The following is a 25,072-nucleotide window of genomic DNA, read 5'->3' as shown; positions in this document are numbered from 1 at the left end:
GATAGCCAGTTTGAAATTGAATTGCCATGGCCTAGAGCAAAGAATATCCTTACATGATATTATTCTACAATTTCATTATAATCCTACCTAATAATAGACAAATATGCAAATTGACCGTACCTTCGCTATGCCCACGATTGGCCAGGAGGCACGGGGGGGCGGGACTCGGGGTAGCCGGGGTAGCTGATTGGGCCAGCGGGACGCTGAGCTGCATCGCCAGCAGCGGCACGAGCTCAGCATCTGCGCCATGTCTGTGCTGCAGCACAGAAGGGGCCTCTGGGGCAGCGAGCTGATGTCCTGCCGCGCGGACCATCAAAAGCAGGGGAGCTGAGTGCCTGTCCGCTCAGGCAGCAGGCCTTTCAGAAGCCTCCGCCACACTGGAGGCTTCTGAAAGGCCTGGTGCACCAGCGATCAAAAGCAAAAACGTGGGAGCTGGGTGCCTGTCTACTCAGGCTCCAGGCCTTTCAGAAGCCTCCGCCACGCCGGAGGCTTCTGAAAGGCCTGGTGCACCAGCGATCGAAAGCGAAAGCATGGGAGCTGGGTGCCTGTCCACTCAGGCACCAGGCCTTTCAGAAGCCTCCGCTGCGCCAGAGGCTTCTGAAAGGCCTGGTGCACCAGCGGACAGGCACTCAGCTCCCCGCGGTCAAAAACAAAAGCTGGAGCTGGATGCCTTTCTGCTCAGGCACCAGGCCTTTCAGAAGCCTCCGGCACCTGGTGCACCAGCGGACAGGCACCCAGCTCCCCTGTGATAGAAAGCGAAAGCGTGTAGGGCACCCTACACGTGCATGATTCATTCATGCACTGGGCCTCTAGTATTTGATATTTTACAACAGCATATTGTACATTTATCCCAAACAAACTTACAAACTAATTCTTTGAATATTTGGCAGCAATTTAAAAAGGACATGAAAGGATTCAACCCTTTCCATGGTGTGGAAGGCCCCTTGGGGAGGCACTTGAACATTCTATATTGGTCCCTCTTGCCCTTTTTGCCAAGAGGGACCCTCTTCTCACAATCCAATTGCCCACAGCTGTTGCCTGAGCTTTCTGTTCCTGCTGAGGTTGAAGCCTCATGGTGGCTGGTACCATGGATCTATCTCTCGCACAATGGCGTGAGCTGGGCCCTCCCTGGAGAAGAAACCTGGGCTCCTCAAGATATGTGATTAATGCCAGGGCCCCACCAGCAGGCAAGGGGATCCCAAGGCAGGTGTTGGGCATGGAGGCCATAGGGGCATAGGCTACCAAGGAGACAGAACTGAACCTCACATCATCCTGCTTGGCCCCGGAGGATGGCTGGTTAGTCAAAGACGGGTAAGATTCCTCAGGGGAGGAACAACCTAAGACAGGCACAGTCGCAGAGGGGCCATCAGGAGAGAATTTGGGGATCAACAGAGGTGGGGCACAGATCCTCACCCCCCCCCAACATTACAGGGGCTTGAACACTCGCCCCTTCTGAGGGAGGTCTCCTGCTCCATGGCTGCTTCGCGCTTCCCATGCCAGCTCAGATCGGGACCCAGGCAACATACAGAGACTTGGCCCAGATCAGATCTGGATGCAGATAACAGAAAGAGATTTGGCCCAGCTTGGATTGGGACCCAGGCAACAGAGAGTTGGCCGATGGCAGCTGCCCTATGTCTAAATCCAGCCTAAATCCAGGAATGCTCAGGGCTTTCTCAAGGATGCAAAATAACCCTTTCCATTAATATTTACAGGATAAACTAAGATTGTTGTTAGAGTACTAAATTTTGACAGTAAAATAGTCAAGTTTTCAGATTAATTTAAATTGGCTAAATGAAATAAGTGAATATTCAAGAAAATCTAATTGTACAAAAAGCTGTTACTAAAGTATTAACCAAAATTTCTATTGGTAGTTCATTTTATGGTAAAATTGCTTAACACCAAATGAATCCAAAGCAGTCATATTCTTCTGCAAAAGTTAAAAATAAAAGTCATCAAGACTGCATTAAAATTTTTTTACAATAGCCTCATAATAATAAAAAAAGGATAGTAGAATAATATCCTGTAAGAAATGTCCTGTAAGTAAATTACATCAAACCTTAATTACTTTAAAATTTTACTTTAAAAATTATTTTTCATTTATAATGCTGATAAGGCACCCATGAAAAATCTTACGGTGTCAAAATAAGCCAAAGGAAAATCATTTGGACAAAAATCAAAAGGATCCCAAGTCTAATTTATAGAAAAGAGTTCTTTATTAACCTCTGGTCAATAATATGTTTATATTTCCAGCAAACTCCAAAGCCCATATGGATTCCTGCAACAACAACGGATCCCAGAGAGGACCTAATAGGACTGTTTCCAACCACAGAATAAGTAGTGGCCCCCGAGAACAGAGAAGAAATAATCCAGAAATAAAAATAGTGAAGATGCCTTGCCATGCTAGCATTCAGCACCTGTGCATTACTGCAGGTTGCTCAGGACCAAGAGCAAGGAAGGTCGGTGTGCATGCACTTCCAGACCATGTGTGCACACCCTTCTGCATAGAAGTCAAAATGTTTGATGTTTTGTGTTCTACCAGGACCTCTGACTTGAGGGTCTTGCTTTATTTCTAACACAGGGAATAGTATTAACTGCCACATTAAAAGAAATGTTATACCTCAGGTATTAACCATTTTTACAGATGGATCCAGTTCTGGAAAGGCTGGATCTACTACAGCAGGAGAGCAAAGGTCCTTCAAACCCTTATATTTCAGTAGAAATACAAGCTCCTATTTATGCCTTAATAGATCTTGCTATGGAGCCCATTCAACCTATAGTAATAGTGCTTCTGTGGTAAGTATGGCCAAAATTATTGATACAGCTACTATAGGACACACAATTCAGAGGAACTCTTCATTTAATTTTCAGCCTTTAAAATGTTATTAAAGAAAGACAATTTCCATGTTTTATTGGAAGCAATGTCCTCAGTCTGTTATCCACCTTTCTGTGCCAACTTTAGGGGTAAATCCCCAAGGACTTATACCTAATCAAATCTGACAAAATGGATGTCACTCAATAGTGGAAAGAGCCAATCGTACTCTTAAAATCATTTATTAAAACAAAAAGGGGGAGACAGTTGTTATGTGTCACCTCAAAAGAGGCTCAGTCATGCTTTTTATACTTTAAAAATTTTGAAGTATAATGCAAAGGATCGTACAGCAGGTGAAAGGCATCAGGCCTCCTGTACAATAGCTTCCACCGAGTCAGGTAGGTGGAAGCATAAACCAGATAAGAGTTTTATCAGATTCAGTAATAATGTGGGGAAGAGGTTGTGTTTTATATCTTTCCAGAAGGAGCAATGCAGCCAATTTGGATGCCAGAGCGTTATATCCGTCACCACAATGGACCCAGAGAAGCTCCTGTGTCCCTTCACTCAAAAGGACTGAGAGCTGCCCCATGACAGCAAAGCAGAAGAAGAAAACTGAAAGCTAAGCTACACAGGGGACTGAGGTGCCAACATGGAGTCATCTAAAGAAAATGACTGAAGCAAAGCAGATTGTGGAAAAGCAAGAAGTTGAAGCTACTTCTTCAATCATGTTTCTGGCCATGCTAGCATTGGTTAGCTAACAGTCTTCTGCAAACTCTTGCACAGCCAAGTCTGAGGACTCTTGAGTAAATCAGCAAAAGAAACTTTCATTTAGTAGGAAAATGTTACTGTAATTTGATTTCTTTATTGCTGTGTTGCATTGGCATTGTTTTATTAATAGCCATGTCTGGATTTTGCATTAGCATTGCTTTGTTAATATTTTAATAGAAACATCAGAAATTTGTTCTTGATGTTTAAATTTTATTTCCATTATTAGTAGCTTAAATTTAAAAGAAAGGGTGAGATGTAGGAAGTGGTTATAGGGTTAAGCCTCGGACTGACCTGCTGGCAAAGTCACAAACAAGTCCCAAGCTTGGAAGGGCACAGTCCTCTAAGCATAATTAAGCTTGATCCTGTAACTGATCCCTAGATCTTTCCTGGGTAGCTAGTGGGCTGTGGAAGGGGCAGCAAGTGATGCCAAAACAAGTGAAACTTACAAGAACATTGTCAATTACCTTCTTTGTCCCTGATTATAAATAAAGCTTCAGCTTTGCAGTCTGGATCGGTTCTGTGGCCTCAGCCAGGCACAGAAAGATCCACCCAGGCTCCAAGCTTCATGAATCTATTTCTGCATCTTGTTTTCTTTATTTCTAATATTTCTCAATCCCTGACCGCCTCCATTTAGAACCGGTTCGTTCATCTCTCTTTCCGCGCGGGACGCGGAAAAGGGAGATCCCCGCCATGTCTGGCCCCCGCCACATCAGGCCCCCGCACCTCACAATGACAGAAGGCTCACTGTTTCATTTGGATCTGAGTCCTGCTTAATAAACGAATTCGACTGGCTGATAATTATTGTTACCAACATTTCACACACACACACACACACACACACACACACACACACACACACACACACTAGCTCTCACTGCCCTCAGAGAACCAGATTTAAAACAGACCATTACCATCCTTGGCTGGTTATTGAAAGAAACAGCCAGGGGAGAGGCTGACAATGTTGAGCACAGTCAGCTGGGAAGCAGAGGCCTGTTTGCTTCACCAGGAAGCTCCAGTTTCACACCCAAGGAATGGCAGCATAGTCTCCCCAAGGGAATTAACACCCCTCTCTCCCCCTTTTGGTTCAGGATTGTGTGTGGGAGTGGACATAGGGGAGATCAGGAACTGCCCAGTAAAGTCAAAATGGCACAGGGGGAGTTGATGGACGACAGAGGCTGTCACTCTAACCTGGGACAAGATCGTTGACTAGGGGTGGACCCATGCATGCCCCTGGAATCTTGGGAAGGTAACTGGTTGTTTTGAAAAAGCTCCTGGTTGAGACCCAGGGGTTAATGCTGGCTCTCTTTCTTGCCTGGGACCCCACTGGCCCAATATTTTCCTGTACCTGCCTCCCAGGAGCAAAGGACCATGCAGGTCTACAGCCACCTGGGCCTGGGGGTGGGGGGACTTCCAGGCCCGAAGGATCATGAAGCAGAAACTCCGGGCATTGGCCTCTGCGTTGGCCTGTTGAAGACGAGATTGGACTTTTTCCAGGGCAGGGCCGAGAGATGGGCATTGGGAAGCCCAGAGGAGATCTATTGATGTTACGTAACAAATAAACCACATTGCCACATCGCAATCTCCTGTGCGTGAATCCTTTCCTCCCAACCCCCTGGACCAGCCTGTTTCCCACCAACAAGAAGACCACAGTGAAACAAACTCTTTAAAATCCTACCCAAAGATTGTGATTACAACAAGCCACTTCTACATACCTGCTAAAATTCTCCTGCAGAATCATTCGAAATACAGAGGTTGCAGTAAGGTACTGGGTGATGGGGTATTTAAAGAGTGTCTACAAGGTGAACAGAGAAAAATTTCATATTTATATTAAGATGAAAAATACTGGCCCAAAACAACAACAAAATACTGGCCATTATTACCATTTTTTTTCTGATCTCCCTTCTAAAAGAGCCCGTTTATTCATTTTTTAATTCTTCCAGTAGCTGTATATTGAACATGAATTCTTCCAGTAGCTGTATTTAATTCTTCCAGTAGCTGTATATTGAACAGTCCCTTATGGACTGAGGGAGTAGAGGTGATGAAAAGTGAGAGACTGATAATATAGAAGAAAGGGTAAATGGATTAAAGATGAGTAGTGAGGGGCTCCAATGGGAGGGCCTGGAGAAGAACAGGCCCCACAGTGGTGAGGGAGGGGCCTGGGCTTGAGAGGTGGAGAGGCAGGTCTGCGAAGGAAAGCCAGGGTGCAGTGAGTGCAGACACAAACAGCATGTTCAGGTGCAGGGAAGTCACTTGAAAGGGTTTATGGAGGCAACTTCAATCATCACCATGATGTACGCGTAACCATAACAGCAACTGCTGCCAGTTCCTGAGTGTTTTCAGGTGCAGGCCTGAGGGCTAAGCACTTCACACACTTTGCCTGTATCATCTCAATATTCCCAACAATCTGATGAGGTCATAATTATTAAAACTCCGGTCTTACAGGTGAGGAGACTGAGCTTAGAGAGGCAAGGTTACCACTAACAAATGTTAAAGGTGTGAAAAGGAACTGGAACCAACATATTCCAAGGGCTCTGTTTTTAAACACTTCAATCAGTTCACACACACACACACCAGCCACCTGGCGCTGGAGGAGCCAGGAGACCTGAGATTGTGCTGGTTGCTTTAATTTCTCAAAATGTGTATTCTGGGTGGTTCACTGACTGATTCAGCGCCTCACATTTTCAGACACCCAGAGCCCAGGTTACATCACCCTAATGGGCTGCTTTGTTCTATACACTATTCTCCGCAGGGGCCAGCTTTTGAGCCTGAAACATGTGTTTCTCCTGGAGTTTGTTGACACTGACACATTAGTCCTCTTACCTCTACAATGACCTTAGGGTCAAACTGGGGCAGATGATGGATGAAGACTGTAGACCCTGCTGTCCATGGTTCAAACAGGGTCCCCACGGCAGCCATAATCCAGCCTGGATCTGACAGGCACCAGAAGACATCAGCGGCCTTCAGCTGCAGTAATTTCCTGCTGACTCCAAAATACAGTGGCCTCAGCTTTGTAAGCACAGTTGCATTTTCGGTCAAGGTACATGCCTGGGTTGTGGGCACAATCTCTAATCATTGATGTTTCTATCTTTTCCCCCCTCTCCCTTCCTCTCTGAAAGCAATTAAGTATAATTTTAAAAAGTGCAGTTTTGATTCCTGCACTGTCTTAAAAAAAAATCCATGGGGAAAATATCCTCTGGTGCGGATTAACAAAAATAAATAAAAAAATAACATAAACATCTGGTTGATAAAAAATTGAATCCAGTGGCTACTCAGCCAAGTCTGAAGCATTTCTCCACATCCTCTTACTGTTTCTGAGGGACCTCTCTGTGCAGAACTCCTGGAAAAATACTCAACTCACCCATGAGGAGAAATGGCTTTGAAGAGCTCTTCTATTATTAGGGTGGGGCCTGGAGAGCCATTCACACTCCCTCTTCCCATCTCTTAGGGCTGTGGCACACCCACAGGAAATCACAAGCTAGGGACCTCTGTTCTGAGCTTCAGACCCAACTTCCCACTGAGCATCTCTTCTGGGTTGTCTCTCAGGCATCTCAAACCCAGAACATCCTAATCTCTCCTGCCTCCCTGGACTAATTCTTCTCCAGTGCTCTCTGTGTTCCAGTGAATGTCATTACTGTCCAAGCTCAAAACCTGGGAGTCCACCTTGACTCTCCAGCCCCTCCCACCTCCCAAATCTTGCCAGCACACCTTCCCATTCTATCTCCTAAAATCTCAGACTCCTTAACTTCTTTCATGTCCCCAGCACCTTGTCCAAACCACCACAATCTTGCACCTAAATTATTCTAAGACCCCCTAACAGGTCTTTCTAAATCTATTCTTTTTCCCAGCCATTCTCCATGCTGCAGCCACAGTGATCTTTTCAAAATACACATTTGATTAGGTCTCCTCCTTGTTAACAACCTTTCAATTACCGCCCACTGTTTTCCCAGTAAGCTCAATCTCTACACCAAAGTTCCCATGACCCTGTGTGCTCTGGGCCCCATTCACTTTCTCAGCTCCTCCCATCTGTGCCTGCCTGACACCCTGAGCAGCAGCTCCTCTCAGATCTCTGTAGTTCTATGAGTGCTACTTTTTAAAATATATTTTTATTTATTTCAGAGAGGAAGGGACAGGGAAAGAGAGACAGAAACATCAATGGTGAAGAGAATCATTGATTGACTGCCTCCTGCATGCCCCACACCAGGGATGGAGCCTAAAACCTGGGCATGTGCCCTGACCTGACATTGAGTCATGACCTCCTGGTTCATAGGTCGATGCTCAATCACTGAGCCACGCCAGCTGAGCTATGAATGCTACCTTTTATATCTTTGTGCCTTTGCTTATGTTATTCTGTCTACACATAAACTCTCCCCTTATTTCCACCCCCATTCCTCCAGTTTTGGTTGATCAAGGGATATCATTAGCACAGATGCCCAGTGTCCACAAGACATCTTCTCTGCCCTTTGGTCTGCTTAATAAGGTACAAAACACATAGAACTTTCCCAGAACTGAACAGCAGACCCTGAGAGCGGGATGAACAGATTACTTTGACACATGTTTCTGTGAAAAAGAAGGCTAAGGGGCCTGTTTGGCTTTAGGAACCAAAACTGCTCCGATTGCCTGCCCTGTTTTTGATCGATCCTCCCTTCCCCCAACTGATGGATGGAGTATAACATAAACTCCACCTGTAGCCCGAACATTCCTGAACACCTTATATGGACTGTACATTGAACCACCAATCAGCACCTGCCAAATACCCTAAGCCCCCAATTCCTAAGTCCCTAGGTCCCTAATCATGTGCCTTACATGAAACCACCAATCAGCGTGTGCTGAGTGCCCTAAGCCCCGTCCCCTCCTTCCCTCCCCTCAAAAGGCGCTTTCACCCTGGCACGCCCTCTCTTTCTCCTCTAGAAGGCAGCCGGCAGGGTCATCTCCTCCAATAAAGCCTGTGTCCTGGTATCCAGGTTCTCCGGCCCTCTGTTTCATCTTTCAGTTTTATTGTAACAACAGCTTGAACTAAATTTCATCTCTAAATATAGTCAGCAGGGTAAATATCCTTGAGAAAGCACAGGCTTCTTCAAGGTCAGGTCTTAAAGACTAAACATATAGATTCCAGCAAAACATCCAGGGGGTCGGACTTATTTGGAAAAGTCAAAGTAGGGTCTGCTGCCTTTGGCAAGGTCCCCCAGAGGCCCCCGACCTTTTGGAAAATCCTCCTTAAAGACTTTCCAACCAAGTCCCATACTTCCCCACAGAACTTGGTCTGGTCTGGTCTGAATATTACTAGTTGGGGAGGAGGAAGTAGGAGGGAAAAGATGTTTGGTTTAAAATTGATTACATGGTTAACCCAAGGCTATGTCTTAAGCCTCTACAGTTATTTATTTTAGATTAAAGGCAGTTGCTTGGTTCCAGGTATTACTTCCCCCTAATGGCTCATGATTGGGAAACTCAACCTCCGTATCTGTACAGACCACATAGCTAGAACTTTCTGTCCTCCTCCCACCAAACCTGGAACCAGTGACAAAGACACATGGCTTGTCATTTGTGCAGCTTGCAGAATGCCTGCTGCCTTCACCCATGTCCCCTCCACACCTGTGAAGGTGCTCAGGCAGGACCCCCTTGTCATTGGGAGGCTTCTGTCAACACACACTTAGAAGTCCAGACCTTCGCCTCTGAGACCCTCAGTGGTCTGAACCAAAGAGAGCAGAAGGGAGAAGCAGGATGGACTTGGTTCTACTTAGAACACATTTCCCAACACACACACACACACACACACACACACACACACACACACACACACACACCCCTTGCCCCAGAGTGTGACCCAGCCTCTCAGTTGTTGCCCTCTTTCCTACCATGAAGGGAAGGAGTGTCGCAAGGCAAGTCCATGGCTGTGTTTTGCCATCTTGGGGAAGCCGGTGGTGCCACTGGTGAAGAAGATGACCATTGGGTCCGTGGTCTTTGACTTAATGCAGGTGTGATCTGGGGATGCTGATCTACAAAGGGATTGAACAGAAAAGGAGAGAAGTCAAGTCTCCTGGCTCCCACCCTCAGGGTAAGCCAAAGAAACAACATGAGGCTCAAAGGCAGAAACCTGATTTCTTTGCTGGCATAGATTTGAGAGAGAGAGAGAAATGTGGATTTGCTGTTCTGCTTATTTATGAATTCATTGGTTGATTCTTGTATGTGCCCTGACCAGGGATCAAACCCACAACCTTGGCACTCTATCCAACTGAGCTACCTAGCCAGTGCAGAAAACTGGGGTTTTGTAACACTGGAGGAAAAGCTGGTCTCCAGGTCTGAAGCATCAAACAGAGTTTATGGGTGACTTGGGTAAGAGCACTGACATTTCTTCATTTAAAAAATGGGGAAAACACAGCCGAATATTTTATAATTTAACAAACATTGAAATAGAACTTACTGTTTTTGAAAATTCTCTATTAGTAAATGACTTACAAATAAGAACTCATTCAATCTTCAGAGCAATCCCAAGAGGTGACTATGCCCAACTTGTCATGCTCCCTTTGTGGATGAGGAAACTGAGGCTCAGAGAGGTTAGGTAACTTGCCTGAAGACATACAGCCAGCAATTGGCAGAGCCAGTGTTCAAACCCTGTGTGGTGCATAGACTGTCCTCTTACTCACACTGCTAAGCTTGCTTTCATACAAACTAACTTTACAGGAATTTCACTCCATAACCTTGGTGATAAGGGGTGGGGAAGAGAAGTGAGGGAGAGGGAGAGTGAAAGAAATATATGAGTAGTCTGGTGTAAGCTTGAGCCTGCAGAGGAAAACTGCAGTCCCCTCAGAAGGCCTTGACTCCTGGAAGTTTCTACACTTAGTCTCTTGGGCCTGCCATGATTGGATGCCTGCCATGATTGGACGTGACATATGAGCTTCCTGTGTTGTTCAGATAAACTGCAGATCATCCAAACGCTGGAGGGAACACTGGCTCTTGTGGAGATATGCTACCATCGTGACCTGGGCAATCTTTAAACAGTATTATTTATTTAGGTTTTTACCAACTCTCTAACTTTATTTGCTTATTCAAAATATAAAAGGAAGTTTATCTAGAAGCCACAGAGGTAGTAGAGGTGAGCCAGAGGGGCTGCATTGGCTCAGGAAACAAGTTCGGGCAGAAGAAGGGCCATTAGCGTGAGGAGAGAGAGGCTAAGGTAGTACAAGGGGAAGGCGAGGGCGTGCTTCCTGGAGCGAGAGCCCCCACTCTCCACCTTGGAGTCCACCACAAGGTGTGACGTCACTGTGTTTGCCTTTTGGGGTTGAATAACATTTTACTTTAAGAACAGAAGGGTTGCTTCAAGAAAACAATCCCAGTGCAACTTATACCTTATAAACCAGTGTTACCTCAGAAAAATAAAAGAGACAAAGAAAAGACACCCAGCAAGGTTTGAGCTGCGGGTGGAACAGGGGATCTGTGAACTAAGCTCCCAGATGATCTGATCATAAATCCCTGCCCGGGCAGGGCATGGCGGGAGTCAGGCCCCTGACACAGAGCTTCTCTGGTGAAAGGTTTATCTTTGCCTTAAGCAAGCCTGTCCATTGCTCTTGTGCATCTAGGTTAACACGCCCTTGAAATACGGAAAGTAATATCCCTTGAAGGGGGTGTGACCCCTCAAGAGAGCAGAGAATCTTAACTATCCTGTGATCCCATCCCCACCTGGCTTTCTCCCACCTTAGTCTTTCTTGTGTCCCCTCCTGAGTTTCAAATGCATGAGAGAAGCTACAAAACTCTTTTCCTCCGGAGCATTTGAGGTCTTACTCCCCAGCACATGTTGTCAGTTTGGCTCAAATAAACTCATAAAAATTTTCTACAGGAGTCCAATTTTCTTACGTCGAGAGTATAAAAAACACCTGAAGGCTCAGAGAATTAAAGGATTGGAGGTGGAGGGTCTCTCTGACCTCCTGGCATTTCCCTAACTTTCGAAGGGCACCCACACTCTGGGAGATGTTTGCCCCCAAAACCCTCTGCCAGTCACAGCCTCATTTTTTCTTCTAGTCTCAACTTTCACCTTAAGGATCCATTTTAACCTCTCATTCAACTTATTCCCATATATGTATTTATATTTATATGTGAATAGTCTTTTAGATTCCCACCTACAAGAAGCTTGAAACACAGTCATCCTCTGATGGTACACCTGCTTTCACATCTCAGGGGTGATCAAACTTCAGGGAGAGAAGCATAGAAGTGCAATGTCCTGATATTGCAGATGAAGTAACCTTGGCTGAGAGAGGGGAAGGAAGTAGCCCAGGGTCACACAGCAGGTCAGGGACATAGCTGGGAAGAGGTTTCTGGAGCCAGGCCTGGTGAGCTTCCTACCACCGGCTGTCTGTCTACAGCGCTTGGGTGTGCATGGCCTTCTCCCACCGTTCCTCAGAGAGCACCTCCATCACACCCGAAACTCACTTAATCAGAGATCGGAAGTCCAGCCACCCCTCACGGCTGTGGTCAGACACCAGGAGCTTGGTTTTCAGAGCGGGACACTTAGAAGCCACAGAGTCCACCTCCGGGGCAAGGGCATCTGTGGTCACGATGCTCTTGGCGTTAGACTCCTTCAGTCGGTAGAGAATGTCTTTGGCCTTCATCTGGGTTGTCCCTGGCATGAAGATAATCCCTGGGGATGGGAAAGAAATTATTTGTTTCACTTCCTCTTTCACAACCATGGCCTTCAGGCCTGGCTAATCTGCCTAGAAATCCTCTAACCTCTTGCTACACAAAGACCCGCAGTGCCAGCACCACCAAGCCTCACCCAAACCTACTGAATCAGAGCCTGCATTTTAAAATTTTGTCTAAAATACATTTTTATTGATTTCAGACAGGAAGGGAGAGGGAGAGAGAGATAGAAACATCAGTGATGAGAGAGAATCATTGATTGGCTGCCTCCTGCACACCTCCACGCTGGAGACCTAGTCTGCAACCCAGGCATGTGCCCAACTGGGGATTGAACCACGACCTCCTGGTTCATAGGTCAATGCACAACCACTGACACAAGGCAGCAGGGCCAGAACCCACCTTTTAACAGGACCTCCAAGTGATTCTCTCGCACATTAACATTTGAAACGCTTGCCCTAAACCTTTCTACTCTAGGTGGGTGCAGCCAGTAGACAGGTGGATCCTACTTTGCAAGAGTTTACATGGGACCTGGGAGCACAGATGCAAGGAGGACAGAGTCTCTGACATCAGGAATAGCTGCATCCCAGCCCCCACTTTTCTCCTCACACCCCCTTCTCTCATCCCTGTGTCATTGGGAATCCCTTCTTTCCTTCATTCCTCACGTCCAAATTAACCACATTGTCCCTTGAACTTTCCTACCTTCCCTTCCATCTGCTGTCACCAACAATTAGTTCAAATATTTGTGTGCACCTATTGGATTCTAACCTCTCCACCAGATGCCTTGCCGTGAAACTTCCATATTATAATCTGTAAATTCCACAGAGCACCGACTCCTCCCCTCCCCCATTTCCTGTTGTTAGTACTAGAAGGCAATGCAACCCTTGACAGCCATTTGTAAGCTTCCTACCACAGGAGAACAAAGACCAGGAAATGCTTGCTGGACACCAGGAATCAGACCATATAAGGAAGTGAAACTGTCCTGAAGACACCCGATGGCACACCTGCATTCCATCCCCATTCCAGGCCCACCAGCTCAGCGCCCAAACCCACTGACGACAATAGATTCCCACCGTGACAGCATAGAAGGATGAAACTCCTGCTCCTGGGCGCACCATCATCCCCTTGGCTCTGCGCTGTGCAGCCCTTCCCTTTGGGTATCCCAGCCTCACCTCCTTTTTCTTAAATAAACTCAATTGTCTTTAATCACTCCTGAGATGGCCATTTAGCCTGCCTGCCTACCATGTTCACCTTCACTTCTCTTCACTGACACCTGTGTCCTCTCTCCAGAAAAACACCGTGCTCCCCATTCTGACACTGAAGACGCTGCCCACGCTCCACCTTTCTCTCCCACACCTCTATTCTCTATTTCAAAATGGCCGTTCACATAGGCAACTCCTGACTCTAAGCCATTGCATGTGCTAAGCTTGTTCTTAGAATTCCCTTTCTCTGCTTCTACTCCTCTTTCGTTATGCTATTCCCAGAGGGCTCAATGTTGTATCTGATAAGAGTTTAATCTCCAACATTTAGAGGGAACTCATTCAACTTAACAAAAAGAAGATAAACAATCCAATTAAAAATGGGCAAATGACCTAAATAGATACTTTTGGAAAGAGGACATACAGAAGGCCAAGAGACATATGAAAACATGCTCAAAGTCATTAATTATCCGAAAGATGCAAATCAAAATGACAATAAGGTATCATCACACACCTGTCAGAATGGCTATCATCAACAAATCAACAATGGACAAGTGCTTTGGAGGATGTGGAGAAAAAGGAACCCTCATACACTGCTGGTGGTAATGCACACGGGTGCAGCCACTGTGGAGAACGATATTGGGTTTCCTCAAAAAATTAAAAATGGAAGTGCAATTTGACCCAGTGATCCCTCCTCTTTGAATATATTCTAAGAAACTAGAAACACCCATCAGAAAGGATATATGCACCCCTATTTTCATAGCAGCACAATTTATAATGGCTAAGATTTGGAAACAGCCTAAGTGCCCATCAGCTGATGAGTGGATTAAAAATGATGGTACATCTACACCATGGAATACTATGCTGCTGTAAAAAGGAGGGAACTCCTACCATTTGCAACAGCATGGATGGACCCGGAGAGCATTATGCTAAGCAAAATGAGTCAGTCAGAGAAAGATAAATATCACATGATCTCACTCATTTGTGTAATACAATGAACAACATAAACTGATGAACAAAAATAGATCTAGAGACAGAGAAGCATCAATCAGACCGTCAAACCTCAGAGGGAAGGTAGGGGAGGGTGCGGGTAAGGGGGAGAGATCAACCAAAGGACTTGTATGCATTCATATAAGCCTAACAAATAAACACAGACACCACGGGGTGAGTGCATGATTGGGGTGGGGGCAAGAAGGGGATAAGGACACATATGTAATACCTTAATCAATAAAGAAAAAAAAGAGAGAGAAAGTGTGTGTGTGTGTGTGTGTGTGTGTGAGTGAGTGTGTGTGTGTGTGTGTGTGTGTGTGTGTGTGTGTGTGTGTGTGTGAGTGTGTGTGTGTGTGTGTGTGTGTGTGTGACATTGCGTTTGAGTGCATGTGAGGGTGAGGGACAGAGTGAGGGATAAGGGGTACAAATATGTGAGGGAGTCTGAGAAAGGGAAAGACTGTGAAGAAGACAGAATGTGGGGGAGGAGAAAGCACCTGGTGTTCCTGGACCAGTTGGCTCTAGGACATCCCTAAGGTCTCCACGGGTCTCTCTGAGTCACTGACCTGTTCGGATGCAGCCCATGGTCACCAGCCACCACTCAGGCACTCGAGGCAGAATCAAGGCGAGACGGTCTCCCTGCTGCAGGCCACAGGTCTGCGTGAAGACGTTGGCTGCGCGGCAGGTGAAGTCTGTCAGCTCTCTGAAACTCCACTTCACTTCGTCTCCTTGGCTGTTCACCCACCACAGGGCTGGGTTGGGGCCTCTTTTGCCTTCCTGGTCAAGATCATACACCATGTGTTACTTCCTGCTTCAGAGGAAAAGGGCACTTATTTCCCCAATCCACTGTCATAGGCACATTCCAGTGTGAGCATAGCTCAGGAACCGAGTCCTATTTTAAATCATTTAAAGAGTCAAGAAAATGTGATCCAGCCAACTTCTTTTGGTCTACTATAGCCACCTCCTCCCAAGTCACATAAAACCATGAATAGCTTCATGTCTCCAAGTGAAGACTTAAAGCTCCACCCCCATGTGTCTTAGTTCCATGTAGACAGTGGGTTCCTCTTTGTGCCCCAGCATTCTCATCTACAAAGTGGGGACAATAATATTACCTAGCATGTCATAAAATCCTAACGAGTTATTTAATGAGTAAAGTGTACATAACAATGCCTGGCACAGTAAGTGCCCAATAAATATGACTATTTACATAATTGCTACATATTAAAAGAGGCTAATTTAGGTTCTGAATATTTGGGGAAATTAATTTTTTAAATTAAGTTACCTCTAACAGTGAAATTTGTAAGAAGCAGACTGCAAAGGTCCAGGCCCCTATTCCTTCAGAGAAATATCAATAAGCAGACTAAAATGGCTTTGTTGGGGCTCTTGAAACAGTCAAGGATCTGCAGCAACCAGCAAATGGCCACACAGCTAACGCCACACTCAGAACGGTGGGGCATGGTGTGATGCTCTGCTCACTTTTGCACCCCCCTTCTCTGATGTGGTGTCCCAGGGTTGGGAGGAGGTGTCGCTGGGTCCCCAGCCCCTCTCTGGGACAGAAGGAAAAGAGTGAAACTTGTTGGCAACATTCAGTGGGGGGTGAGATGTAGCTGGAAAGGAATTTATTTATTTATTCATTTATTTATACATTCCCTAATAAAAAGTAATGTTGAGTATCTTTTTGTATACTTATTTGCTATCTGTATGACTCTCAAGTAAACTGTTCAGATCTCTTCCTAATTATCTAAGTGGGTTGTTTCCTTTTTATTGAGTTTGAGACCTTTGTATGTTTTGGATGTAAGCCTTTTTTTTCTTTTTTACTTTTCTTTATATATCTTTATTATTTCTTAAATTTATCTAGGAATAGGGTTTTTTAATAAGCAATTAAAGATAAGTTGTTACTAGTTTAAAATAGATTATTATAACTTTAAGACAATATTTGTAATACATGCAATTCACAGTATCTATACAGAAGGAAATGAGATGAGAATCAAAACATATCAATACAAAAACAAAACAAAACACAGAATAACAAACACCAACCAAACACAAAAGAAATCTGTAAAAGAGGAAATGAAGGACAAAAATAAAAGCTATGATATCAAGAAAACAATTAACAAAATGGCAGTAATAAGTCCTTCCCTATCAGTAATTACTTTAAATGTAATCAAACTACATTTCCCAAAGACAAAGATTGGCAGGATCTAACTATATGCTGTCTACAAAATTATCTACATTATAAAAGGCCAGGGGCCTTCATGACCTAAATGACAAGATGGGTGACTGGTCAACAGGAAGTGCATAGAGCACCTCTAGTTCCTTCCCCTGTGGCCCACAAGCTCCTATCACAGCAAGGCTGGTCGCCAGCAGGTAGGCAGGGCAGTGTGGGTGGGGGGGTAGGACGAGGTGGGCACAACGAGGTTATTAGCCTGTGGCCCAGCACTGGACCAGAGGCTAACGACCTCACCGTTGCCATGGTCGCTGCAGATCAGGCCTGGAGAGAGGCCCAGATAGAGAGGCAGGGCCTGATCAGCAGCTGCCACGGCTGCTGGCAAGGCCTGGAGAGAAAGAGGTGGGGCCTGATCAGCAGCTACTGAGGCTGCTGGTGAGGCCCAGAGAGAGAGAAAGGAAGGCCTGATCAGCAGCTGTCGTGGAGGATGTGGTTCAGGCCTAGCAAGAGGCCTGGAGATAGGCCTGGAGACACTGACTGGCATAGAAACCAACCAACAAATCTGGGTGAACTGCGAGGAGCCAAAGGCTGCCTAGGAGGTGGAGCTTTTGACAGTGACTGGCATAGAAACTGACCAATCAGAACTTAATCTGGATGACCTGCAAAGGCAGAACCTAAGGTGGGGGCTGAGGAGGGGTTTTAAGGGCAACAGCTGTTTGGCATAAGGTGTAAGAAAGTGGTTCAATTTTTTAATAACTGTTTGGCAGTATAGTGCATATGGCTGGCCATCAGTCCAGATATAGGAATTATGTATTTTGGTCTGCCAAGAGCATTTCCTCCTGCTGAAAAAGGCTCCCCCCTTTTAAGCAATCCTATCCTATATAGTCTATCTATACTAATAAAAGGGTAATATGCTAATTAGACTGGGTGGACCAGCCACCTTCTGGACATCCAACTTCCTTCTGGACAAAGTCATGGTGGTGGGAGCTTAGGCAGAGGCAGTTAGGGGTGATCAGGCCGCAGGGAAGAGCAGTTAGGAGTGATCAGGCAGGCAGGCCAAGGTGATTAGGGACAATCAGGCAGGCAGGCAGAGGCACTTAGGGGAAATCAGGCAGGCAGGCAGGCAGAGAGGTTAGGGGTGATCAGGCAGGCAGGCAGGCAGGCAGGCAGGCAGGCAGGTGAGTGGTTAGGAGCCAGCGGTCCCAAATTGTGAGAGGGATGTCTAACTGCTGCTTTAGGTCCCATCCCTGTGGGGTTGGGCCTAAAGCAGCAGTCATACATTCCCCCCAAGGGGTCTCCAATAGGAGAGGGTGCAGTCTGGGCTGAGGGAAATCCCCCCCCATGCACAGATTTTGTGCACTGGGCCTCCAGTCCTATATAATAAAAGGCTAATACAGAAATTGACTGCACGGCGGAACAGCTGGTCGCTATGACATGCACTGACCACCAGGGGGCAGATGCTTAATGCAAGTGCTGATCCCTGGTGGTCAGTGCACTCCCACAGAGGGAGCGCTGCTCAGCCATAAGCTGGGCTCACGGCTGGCCAGCACAGTGGCGGTGGCGGGAGCCTCTCCCACTTCCCCTGCAGGTGGGCAGTAAGGAGCAAGGTGTCAAGGACTGCGAGAGCCCTGGACTGTGAGAGGGTGCAGGCTGGGCTGAGAACCCCCTCTCTCCCCTGCCAGTGCATGAATCTCGTGCACTGGGTCTCTACTAGAAATAATAAAATGAATTTAAAAATTCATATTTTTTTACAATAAAATGCCAACAATATAACATCAATTTCTATAAGCAAAACCATATTTACATTTTAATTTAAATTTAATAATAATTATTCACTTATTCATTCAATATTAGTTAGATCTTACTATTTCTTAGGCACTGTTCTTAGACCACAAGGATACCATGGTAAACAAGGCACACATATTTGCCCATATATAAATGTTTTAATTTTTTTTGTTTAACTCAACTATCTTCTTTGCCCTAAGTGTTTTATCATGAACATGGTTTTCTAAAAAATATTTTTTTACTCAAAGAAAACATGTTCAGAGTAGAAACTCAGGCAATACAGAAACTTATGAGCAGAAAGGTTCTTATACACAAAAGGATTTCTTCAAATTTCTCATCACATTCTTACTCCCTGAATGTTAGCACTGAAAATGGTTTAGTGTATATTTTTCCAGCAATTTCCCCCCCCCATAGATGCACAAACATGATCCTTTGACTCAGATAATTGGAACCAAAGAATGTATCTCATCTGAGATAAGATTAATATATATGCATATACATGTATGTCTCTATAGCTTTAAAAAAAATCACTCCCATCCCCCTCCCCCTCTCTCTCTTAAAAAAAATACCAATGAAAAAATGTACTCTGGTGAGGACTAACAAAAAAAGAAAAAGAAAAAAAGATACAAAAAACTAATCCACAAAAACATTAGCTCAGTAAAAGAAACCAGACACAAAAGGGTGCAAGAGCAGGTCAGTGGTTGCCTGAGGCCCAGGGTGGGGGTGGGAGGGGATTGGCTGAGAAAGGACAAAAGAAAGCTTTTGGGGTGTTAGGAATAGTCTAGAGCTCAGTTTCAGGTGTACAACCTAATGCTTAGACATTTATTTAACTTATGAATATAACATTGTATGTCAATTGTAATTGGAAAATTTTAAAAATTATTGAAAAAATAAAGATCTGGCTGGTTTGGCTCAGTGATTAGAGCATTGGCTCTTGGAACAAAGGGTCACAAGTTTGATTCCCAGACAAGGGCACGTAGCTTGGTTGCAGGTTTATTGCTGGCCCCTGTCAGGGCACCTGCAGGAGGCCATCAACCAAAGTGTCTCTCTCACATCCATGTTTCTCTCTCCCCTACCTCTTCCACCCTTCCCCTCCCTTTCTCTAAAAATTCAATGGAAAAAATATCCTTGGGTGAAGATCAAAAAATAAAAGATAAAAAAATAAATAAAGGCATCCAAGTCCCAATAAAACAAACATAACTTCCACACAGGTGAGTTTATTGCTTGTAGAAAAGGTTAGCTTCAGTATTTTTAAATTTTTTATATATTGATTGGTTTAGAGAAACATCAATTTTGCTGTTCCCCTTATGTATGCACTCATTGGATTTGATTCCTAGAAATCAAACACACATACACACACACACACACACACACACACACACACACACACACACACATTGCTCAGCTGGCGTGGCTCAGTGATTGAGCATCAACTTATGAACCAGGAGGTCACAGTTCAATTTCGGGTCAGGGCACATGTCCTGGTTGCAGGCTTCATCCCCAATCTGGGGTGTGCAGGAGGCAGATAATCAGTGATTCTCCCTCATCATTGATGTTTCTATCTCTCCCTTCCTCTCTGAAATCATGAAAACATATCTATAATAATAAAATGATAATATGCTAATTAGACTGGACTTCCTTCCAGACATGCTTCCAGACAAAGCTAGGGCTGGAGGGAAGCCAGCCCGGTCCCCAGTGCCAGAGGAAAGCCGGTGCCAGCAGCCAGGAGAAGGAAGGCCTACTCTTGCAGGAATTTCATGCATTGAGCCTCTAGTTTAAAATAAAAAGAAGAGGGCACAGAAACGTGTTGGATTTCTAACTTAAGCGAGGTTTGTTTTAAGGGAGGTTCAGGGAGTAGAGTGGACCCCAGTGGCATGGCTTCTGTAGAGTGTTTAATAGGAGCAGCACCTAGATCTGTAGATTGTGTTGAAGAGTGGGAATTTTTGAGCATGCTTCCAGAGAGACCGTGGACTACGCCCCAGATAGAGTTGTCAGTGCTGACACCAGGCCAGGCCTTGAGATACGGTCTCATGGCCCCTTCCCAAAACGTAGGCCTTCTTTCATAGATCACTGTCAGCTTTCTGAAGAACAGGATGACCCTGTGAATAACATGGTCATCAATGGCATGACTCTGACATTACTTGGGAAAAACTGTTTTGTCTTGGATTACTTGTTCTACAAAAACAGGATGTTGTTAATGTGCCTAAAAGTGGTCCTACACAAAGGGTCAGGGCTGCTCTCCGGACTTCCTGCATTGAAAATGGCAGAGCAGTCACCCGGCTGGCTAATAAAGGCTCCCTAAATTTTAATTTGGTCTGGACTCCAGTGGTCGTTCACTCGCGTTTGCTCCACAACAATTGTAAGGCAGGTTTCAAAATTAATTTACTCCACAAATGTTTGTTGAGAAACTTCTAGGTGTCAGACACCACACATCACTGGTTACAATGACACTGTAACCCTGGTTACAGCAATTGGAAAAGTGGAGACAGACAGATCAGAAGTGTTGTAAGGATGAAAATTAATGCAATGAGTGTCCTGGGGGGACATTGGGAGATATGGATGACTTGGCAGTGACTGATAAAAATGATATAAAAACCAACAAGAACAGGTATTTCATGGAGGAACCCTATTTACTTGGTGGTTATCTCCCTGGGTGGCTGCATGTACTAATAAATAAGAATTCTATGAAGATAAATGCGAGAATAAAGTGCCGGGCTAAATTCCTTCTCTCTACCTCCTCCCTCTCCAGCCCATCTCACGGTCCAAAAGGTCTTCATGAAGTCAAGAGCTGTTTTGGTGTCATCTAATCAAGAGACCAGGTTAAAAAATGGATTTTACAATTAGAAAGCCTGGACCCAAATTCTGCTCCTCTACTTAGGTAACTAATTTCCGTAGGTTATTTAAAACTCTTGGAACCTCAGTTTTCTCATCTGGGAAATGAAGATCATAAAAGTGTCCATCTAATTTGAACATTAAAGGCAAAGTTCTTGACATGGCATATAAAAAATGCTCTTCATAACCAAGGCTCTATTTTCCTGGGAATTATTATGAAAACTCAGAGAAAGGAAAAAGAAAGAAGGAAGAAGCCCCATGAAAGGCATATAGGCCTTGAACACTAACAGTGAATGCATATGTTAAATCCATGGGAAACTTAAAAATTCCATTAACTCTCTGACTGCATTGCTGGTGAATTCTCTCTTTCTACAAAGATAATGTTGGGTAACTTTTCACACTGTGATCATCATCAGCTGGGACTTAGTAGCTGGAACACCACCCATTGTCCACCCCATTCCCTGGGGTACACATCACTGCTCCCCTTTCGGTTTCAAGCACTTGGTGTCTTCTGAAGAGACCTGTAAACTCTAGAGGCTGAGGGACTGGTTTCTCTGGACAGACCCCAATGCCACACCCCAGTCGTCTTTGGTAGCGAGGCCTGCAGCTGGCCTTCCTCTCCTCACAGGAGGACAGCTGACTGAGCTCTACCTGTCAGGTGCGCAGGGGCACCAGCAGGGGGCCTGTCCCTTCCCTCTGTGCAGCCTGAAGTTGAGCCCAAGTTTGATGAGATGAATTCCAGTGAGGCTCACAGTCCCCTTAGTGGAAGGTCAGAATTCAGATGAACATCAAGTTTCTGACCTTGTAGTTAGAACTTTGCATTTGGTCACAATTATTTGAATGTACCAGATACTTTTACCTGCTGTCATGTTTCTTAAGGGAGATTGTCCCCATTTCACAGATAAAACCACCGAGGCTCAGAGAAGTGCGGAAGAGGCCAGGATGAGAACTGAGAATTGAACTGCAAAACTTAAGCTTTTCCCATGACACTGATAAGTTGAGGCAGACACTGTATTGGGTCTGTGCCCTTCAGCCTCCGAGGAACAAGACAAACCAGAGAGATCACGCCTACCCTCACCCCCATCACAGGCGCCTCCTCACCTTCTCCATTTGAGTCCAGTAGTCCAGGACATCACTTGCAAAGTTAAATTTCTCAGGTGTATCATGGTCATTCCATCGCGGGGCGCCAGTTGCTGATACAGACTGGGAGCGCAAGTGCCAAGGGGCAGGCTGGAAGGCGTGGCAGGATTTGTGGGTGCCCCAAAGGACCCGGAGCCTCATCAGCCACTGCATGGCGGAGCAGTCCTCAGGAAGCAGGCATGGACTTCTCAATCACCACCTGCTTTGGGAAGGGATGGCTAATAGGTCAGTCATGGAGCAGGACTTTTCTCCACAAGATGAGGCACATTTCTGGTTCATGGCTGGAGTTTGGTTTCAGCTGACCAGTATTTGCAGGCACAACTTAGTGACTTAGGATTTAGGATTTCTTTTCCCAGCTCAGGAACCACAGGCAAAGAGGGACTATAGCTACTGGATGAGATCGGTACACCTTCCTGAGGGTCTTCTCCTTCTCTCTCACCCCCTGGGAGTTCAGCTCAGGTTGGCAGCCATGGGACCAGCGCCTTTGTGGGAAACTCACCATTTGAAAGTCCTGTTCTCCATGCTAGCCTGGCTCTGACACCTCTCTTCCTGCCGAGCCCAACTGTGCCGTTCTCATGGGAGCTGTTATATTTAAAGATGATCCCAACCCCTGTGCAAAGTTCATTGGGCCAGGGTTGAGCAATCATTCCTTATGATTTTTTAATCCAGATTGAGCTGCCCACAATGCCTTTCTCAAATGTGTGTTAGTGTGCTTGTTACCGAAGGGTGTACAGGCACTCTAACACTGGAACCACTGAGCACACCAGCCAGGGCTGGAGGAAGAATCTTTAAAGAGGTAATTAAGTTAAAATGAGGTCACTAGGTGGACCCTAATCCAATATAACTGACGTCCTTATAAGAAGAGATCGGGACTCAGACACATAGAGGGAGAATGTGGTGTGAACATGAAGACGGACAACTTCAAGCCCAGAGCTAAGCCCAAGAAGAGACCCCCCTGTTGACACCTTGATCTCAGACTTCTTGCCTCCTGAGCTGTGAGAAGTAAATTCCTGAGGTTTACGCCCCCCAGACTGTGGTTCTTTGTAACAGCAGACCTAGCTATCCAATACACCTCTCTTAATCAAACAACAAAGAACTGACGTAGGCATTATCTTATCCTGTAAATGTGTTTGAAATTCTGATTTAATCTTCATCATGGGAGAGGGCCAAGCACCGCAAGCACCCAGCTGGGAGGACTGTGGGAGCTGAGAGCGTGCCCTTAGGAGCCAAGTGGCACAGGTTCAAATCCCAGTCCCTGAACTCCTCACCTACACAGCTTTGGGCAATTTTCTGAACCTTCCTCTAAAATATGGAAATATTAAAACCCCTGGAGTAGTGAGTGGATAACATCCTGTGTGAAGCATGTGAGTATAGACTCAGCACAGAATTAGCGTCTAATGAGAAGGAATAGGGATACGTTGCTGAGCAGACACCACAGTGTCCATCACCTGCATTAGTATGTTAAGAAGGCTAAACATGGGGATATCTATACTGACATGTCCATCTCTATCTCCATGTATAACTGTCTTTATAGCTGTCAATATCTCTATCTCTAATTATGCCAATATGTGCTGTCACTATCTGTAGCTTTATCATATCTATACCTATAACTACATCGATAGCTGTATGTATATCTATATCCATGTTGATATTGATATGTCTCACCATGAATTACTATAGTGATGTTTATTACTACGTTTGTATCTGTGAGTGGGTCCGTGACTAGACTACGCCTGGTGTTTAAGGCTAATTTGCTACATGTTTGTGCAAAGGCAATGGCAGCAGTTGTACTGTACGCACTGCGCAGGTGCACCATTATCTTCTGTAACTAATGTCACTGTTTGGCAAGAGACCTCTTTTGTCTGAGTTGGTATGAGAATGTGTTGCTGACCAGCCAGTGTGCAGCTGCTTTGTGGGACTACTTTGAAGAACCGCTTTGTCAGATAGCTCCTGTGTTAGCAATGGCTACTTTGTCTGCAATAAAGTTTCTTATATGCCTGCGGTTGCTCATGTCTTCTTCTGATTCCCGCGTGCACAGAGGTCCAGCCCTCAGCAGAGGGGATGTGACTAGACACTGTGTCTATAACCACGTACTGTATTTTTCCGTGTAAAAGACGCTATTTTTTTTCTGAAATCATTAGACTGAAAATTGAAGGGCGTCTCAAACACGGAATTCAGTCAAGGAGGGAGCTGCTGCCCAATCCTTGTCAAACAGGCTTCCTCCAATCACGAGCCTTATTGTTACTGACGTCAGCTGATGCCAAAATTGGAGGTGGAGGCAGAGAGTGTGCAGATACACCTGGGATCAGAGCGTTCTGAGCCCATAAAGATGTTAAAAAACAAAAGATAAATACCGGTAAGTGATTTTACTCTGCAAAATTCAAACGGAATGTAATCAGCCATGCAAAAGAGCATGGAAACAGAGTAGAAGAGAGACAGTTTGGACCTCCTCCCACTGTGTATGATCAGACAGGGGAGAAACAGGAAGAACCACTCTTTAAGATGCCAAAAAAGGAGAAGGCCTTAAGGGGAAAACCAGCAAAATGGGCAAACTTGGAGCAGAGGCTTAAGACCTGGATTATGGAGCAGCGCCAGAGTGGCTTATGTGTGTCAGCCAAGCTTATTCAATGTCAGGCAATCATGTCTGCAAGTGAAATGGACAGTGTTGATTTCACAGGAAAGGCAAACGGTGCTTCAATTTCATGAGGAGGGAAGGGTTGGCCATGAGAACACGAACAAAGTTAGCTCAGAAAATGCCAC

At 45.4% G+C, this 25,072-nt stretch overlaps 1 protein-coding gene across 1 annotated transcript in view; it reads right to left on the bottom strand.

The window, feature by feature from the left end:
- The window catches only part of LOC129148787 (acyl-coenzyme A synthetase ACSM1, mitochondrial-like), a 52,843-nt gene extending 30,376 nt beyond the window's left edge, over positions 1–22,467 (bottom strand). Inside the window, exons 1-6 of the mRNA XM_054714521.1 lie at positions 22,274–22,467; positions 14,955–15,165; positions 11,999–12,206; positions 9,430–9,570; positions 6,398–6,557; positions 5,290–5,369 (exon numbers count right to left, since the gene is read on the bottom strand). Coding sequence (XP_054570496.1) covers positions 5,290–5,369; positions 6,398–6,557; positions 9,430–9,570; positions 11,999–12,206; positions 14,955–15,165; positions 22,274–22,465 — 992 coding nt within the window. The 5' untranslated portion in view covers positions 22,466–22,467. The remainder of the gene's footprint in view (positions 1–5,289; positions 5,370–6,397; positions 6,558–9,429; positions 9,571–11,998; positions 12,207–14,954; positions 15,166–22,273) is intronic.
- Positions 22,468–25,072: the final 2,605 nt, after the last annotated feature.

Source organism: Eptesicus fuscus, chromosome 4, assembly GCF_027574615.1.
Source record: "Eptesicus fuscus isolate TK198812 chromosome 4, DD_ASM_mEF_20220401, whole genome shotgun sequence".
Taxonomy (NCBI): Eukaryota; Metazoa; Chordata; class Mammalia; order Chiroptera; family Vespertilionidae; genus Eptesicus; species Eptesicus fuscus.
The sequence above is the reverse complement of the archived record's forward strand: the minus strand, read 5'-3'. Positions and strand labels throughout refer to the sequence as shown.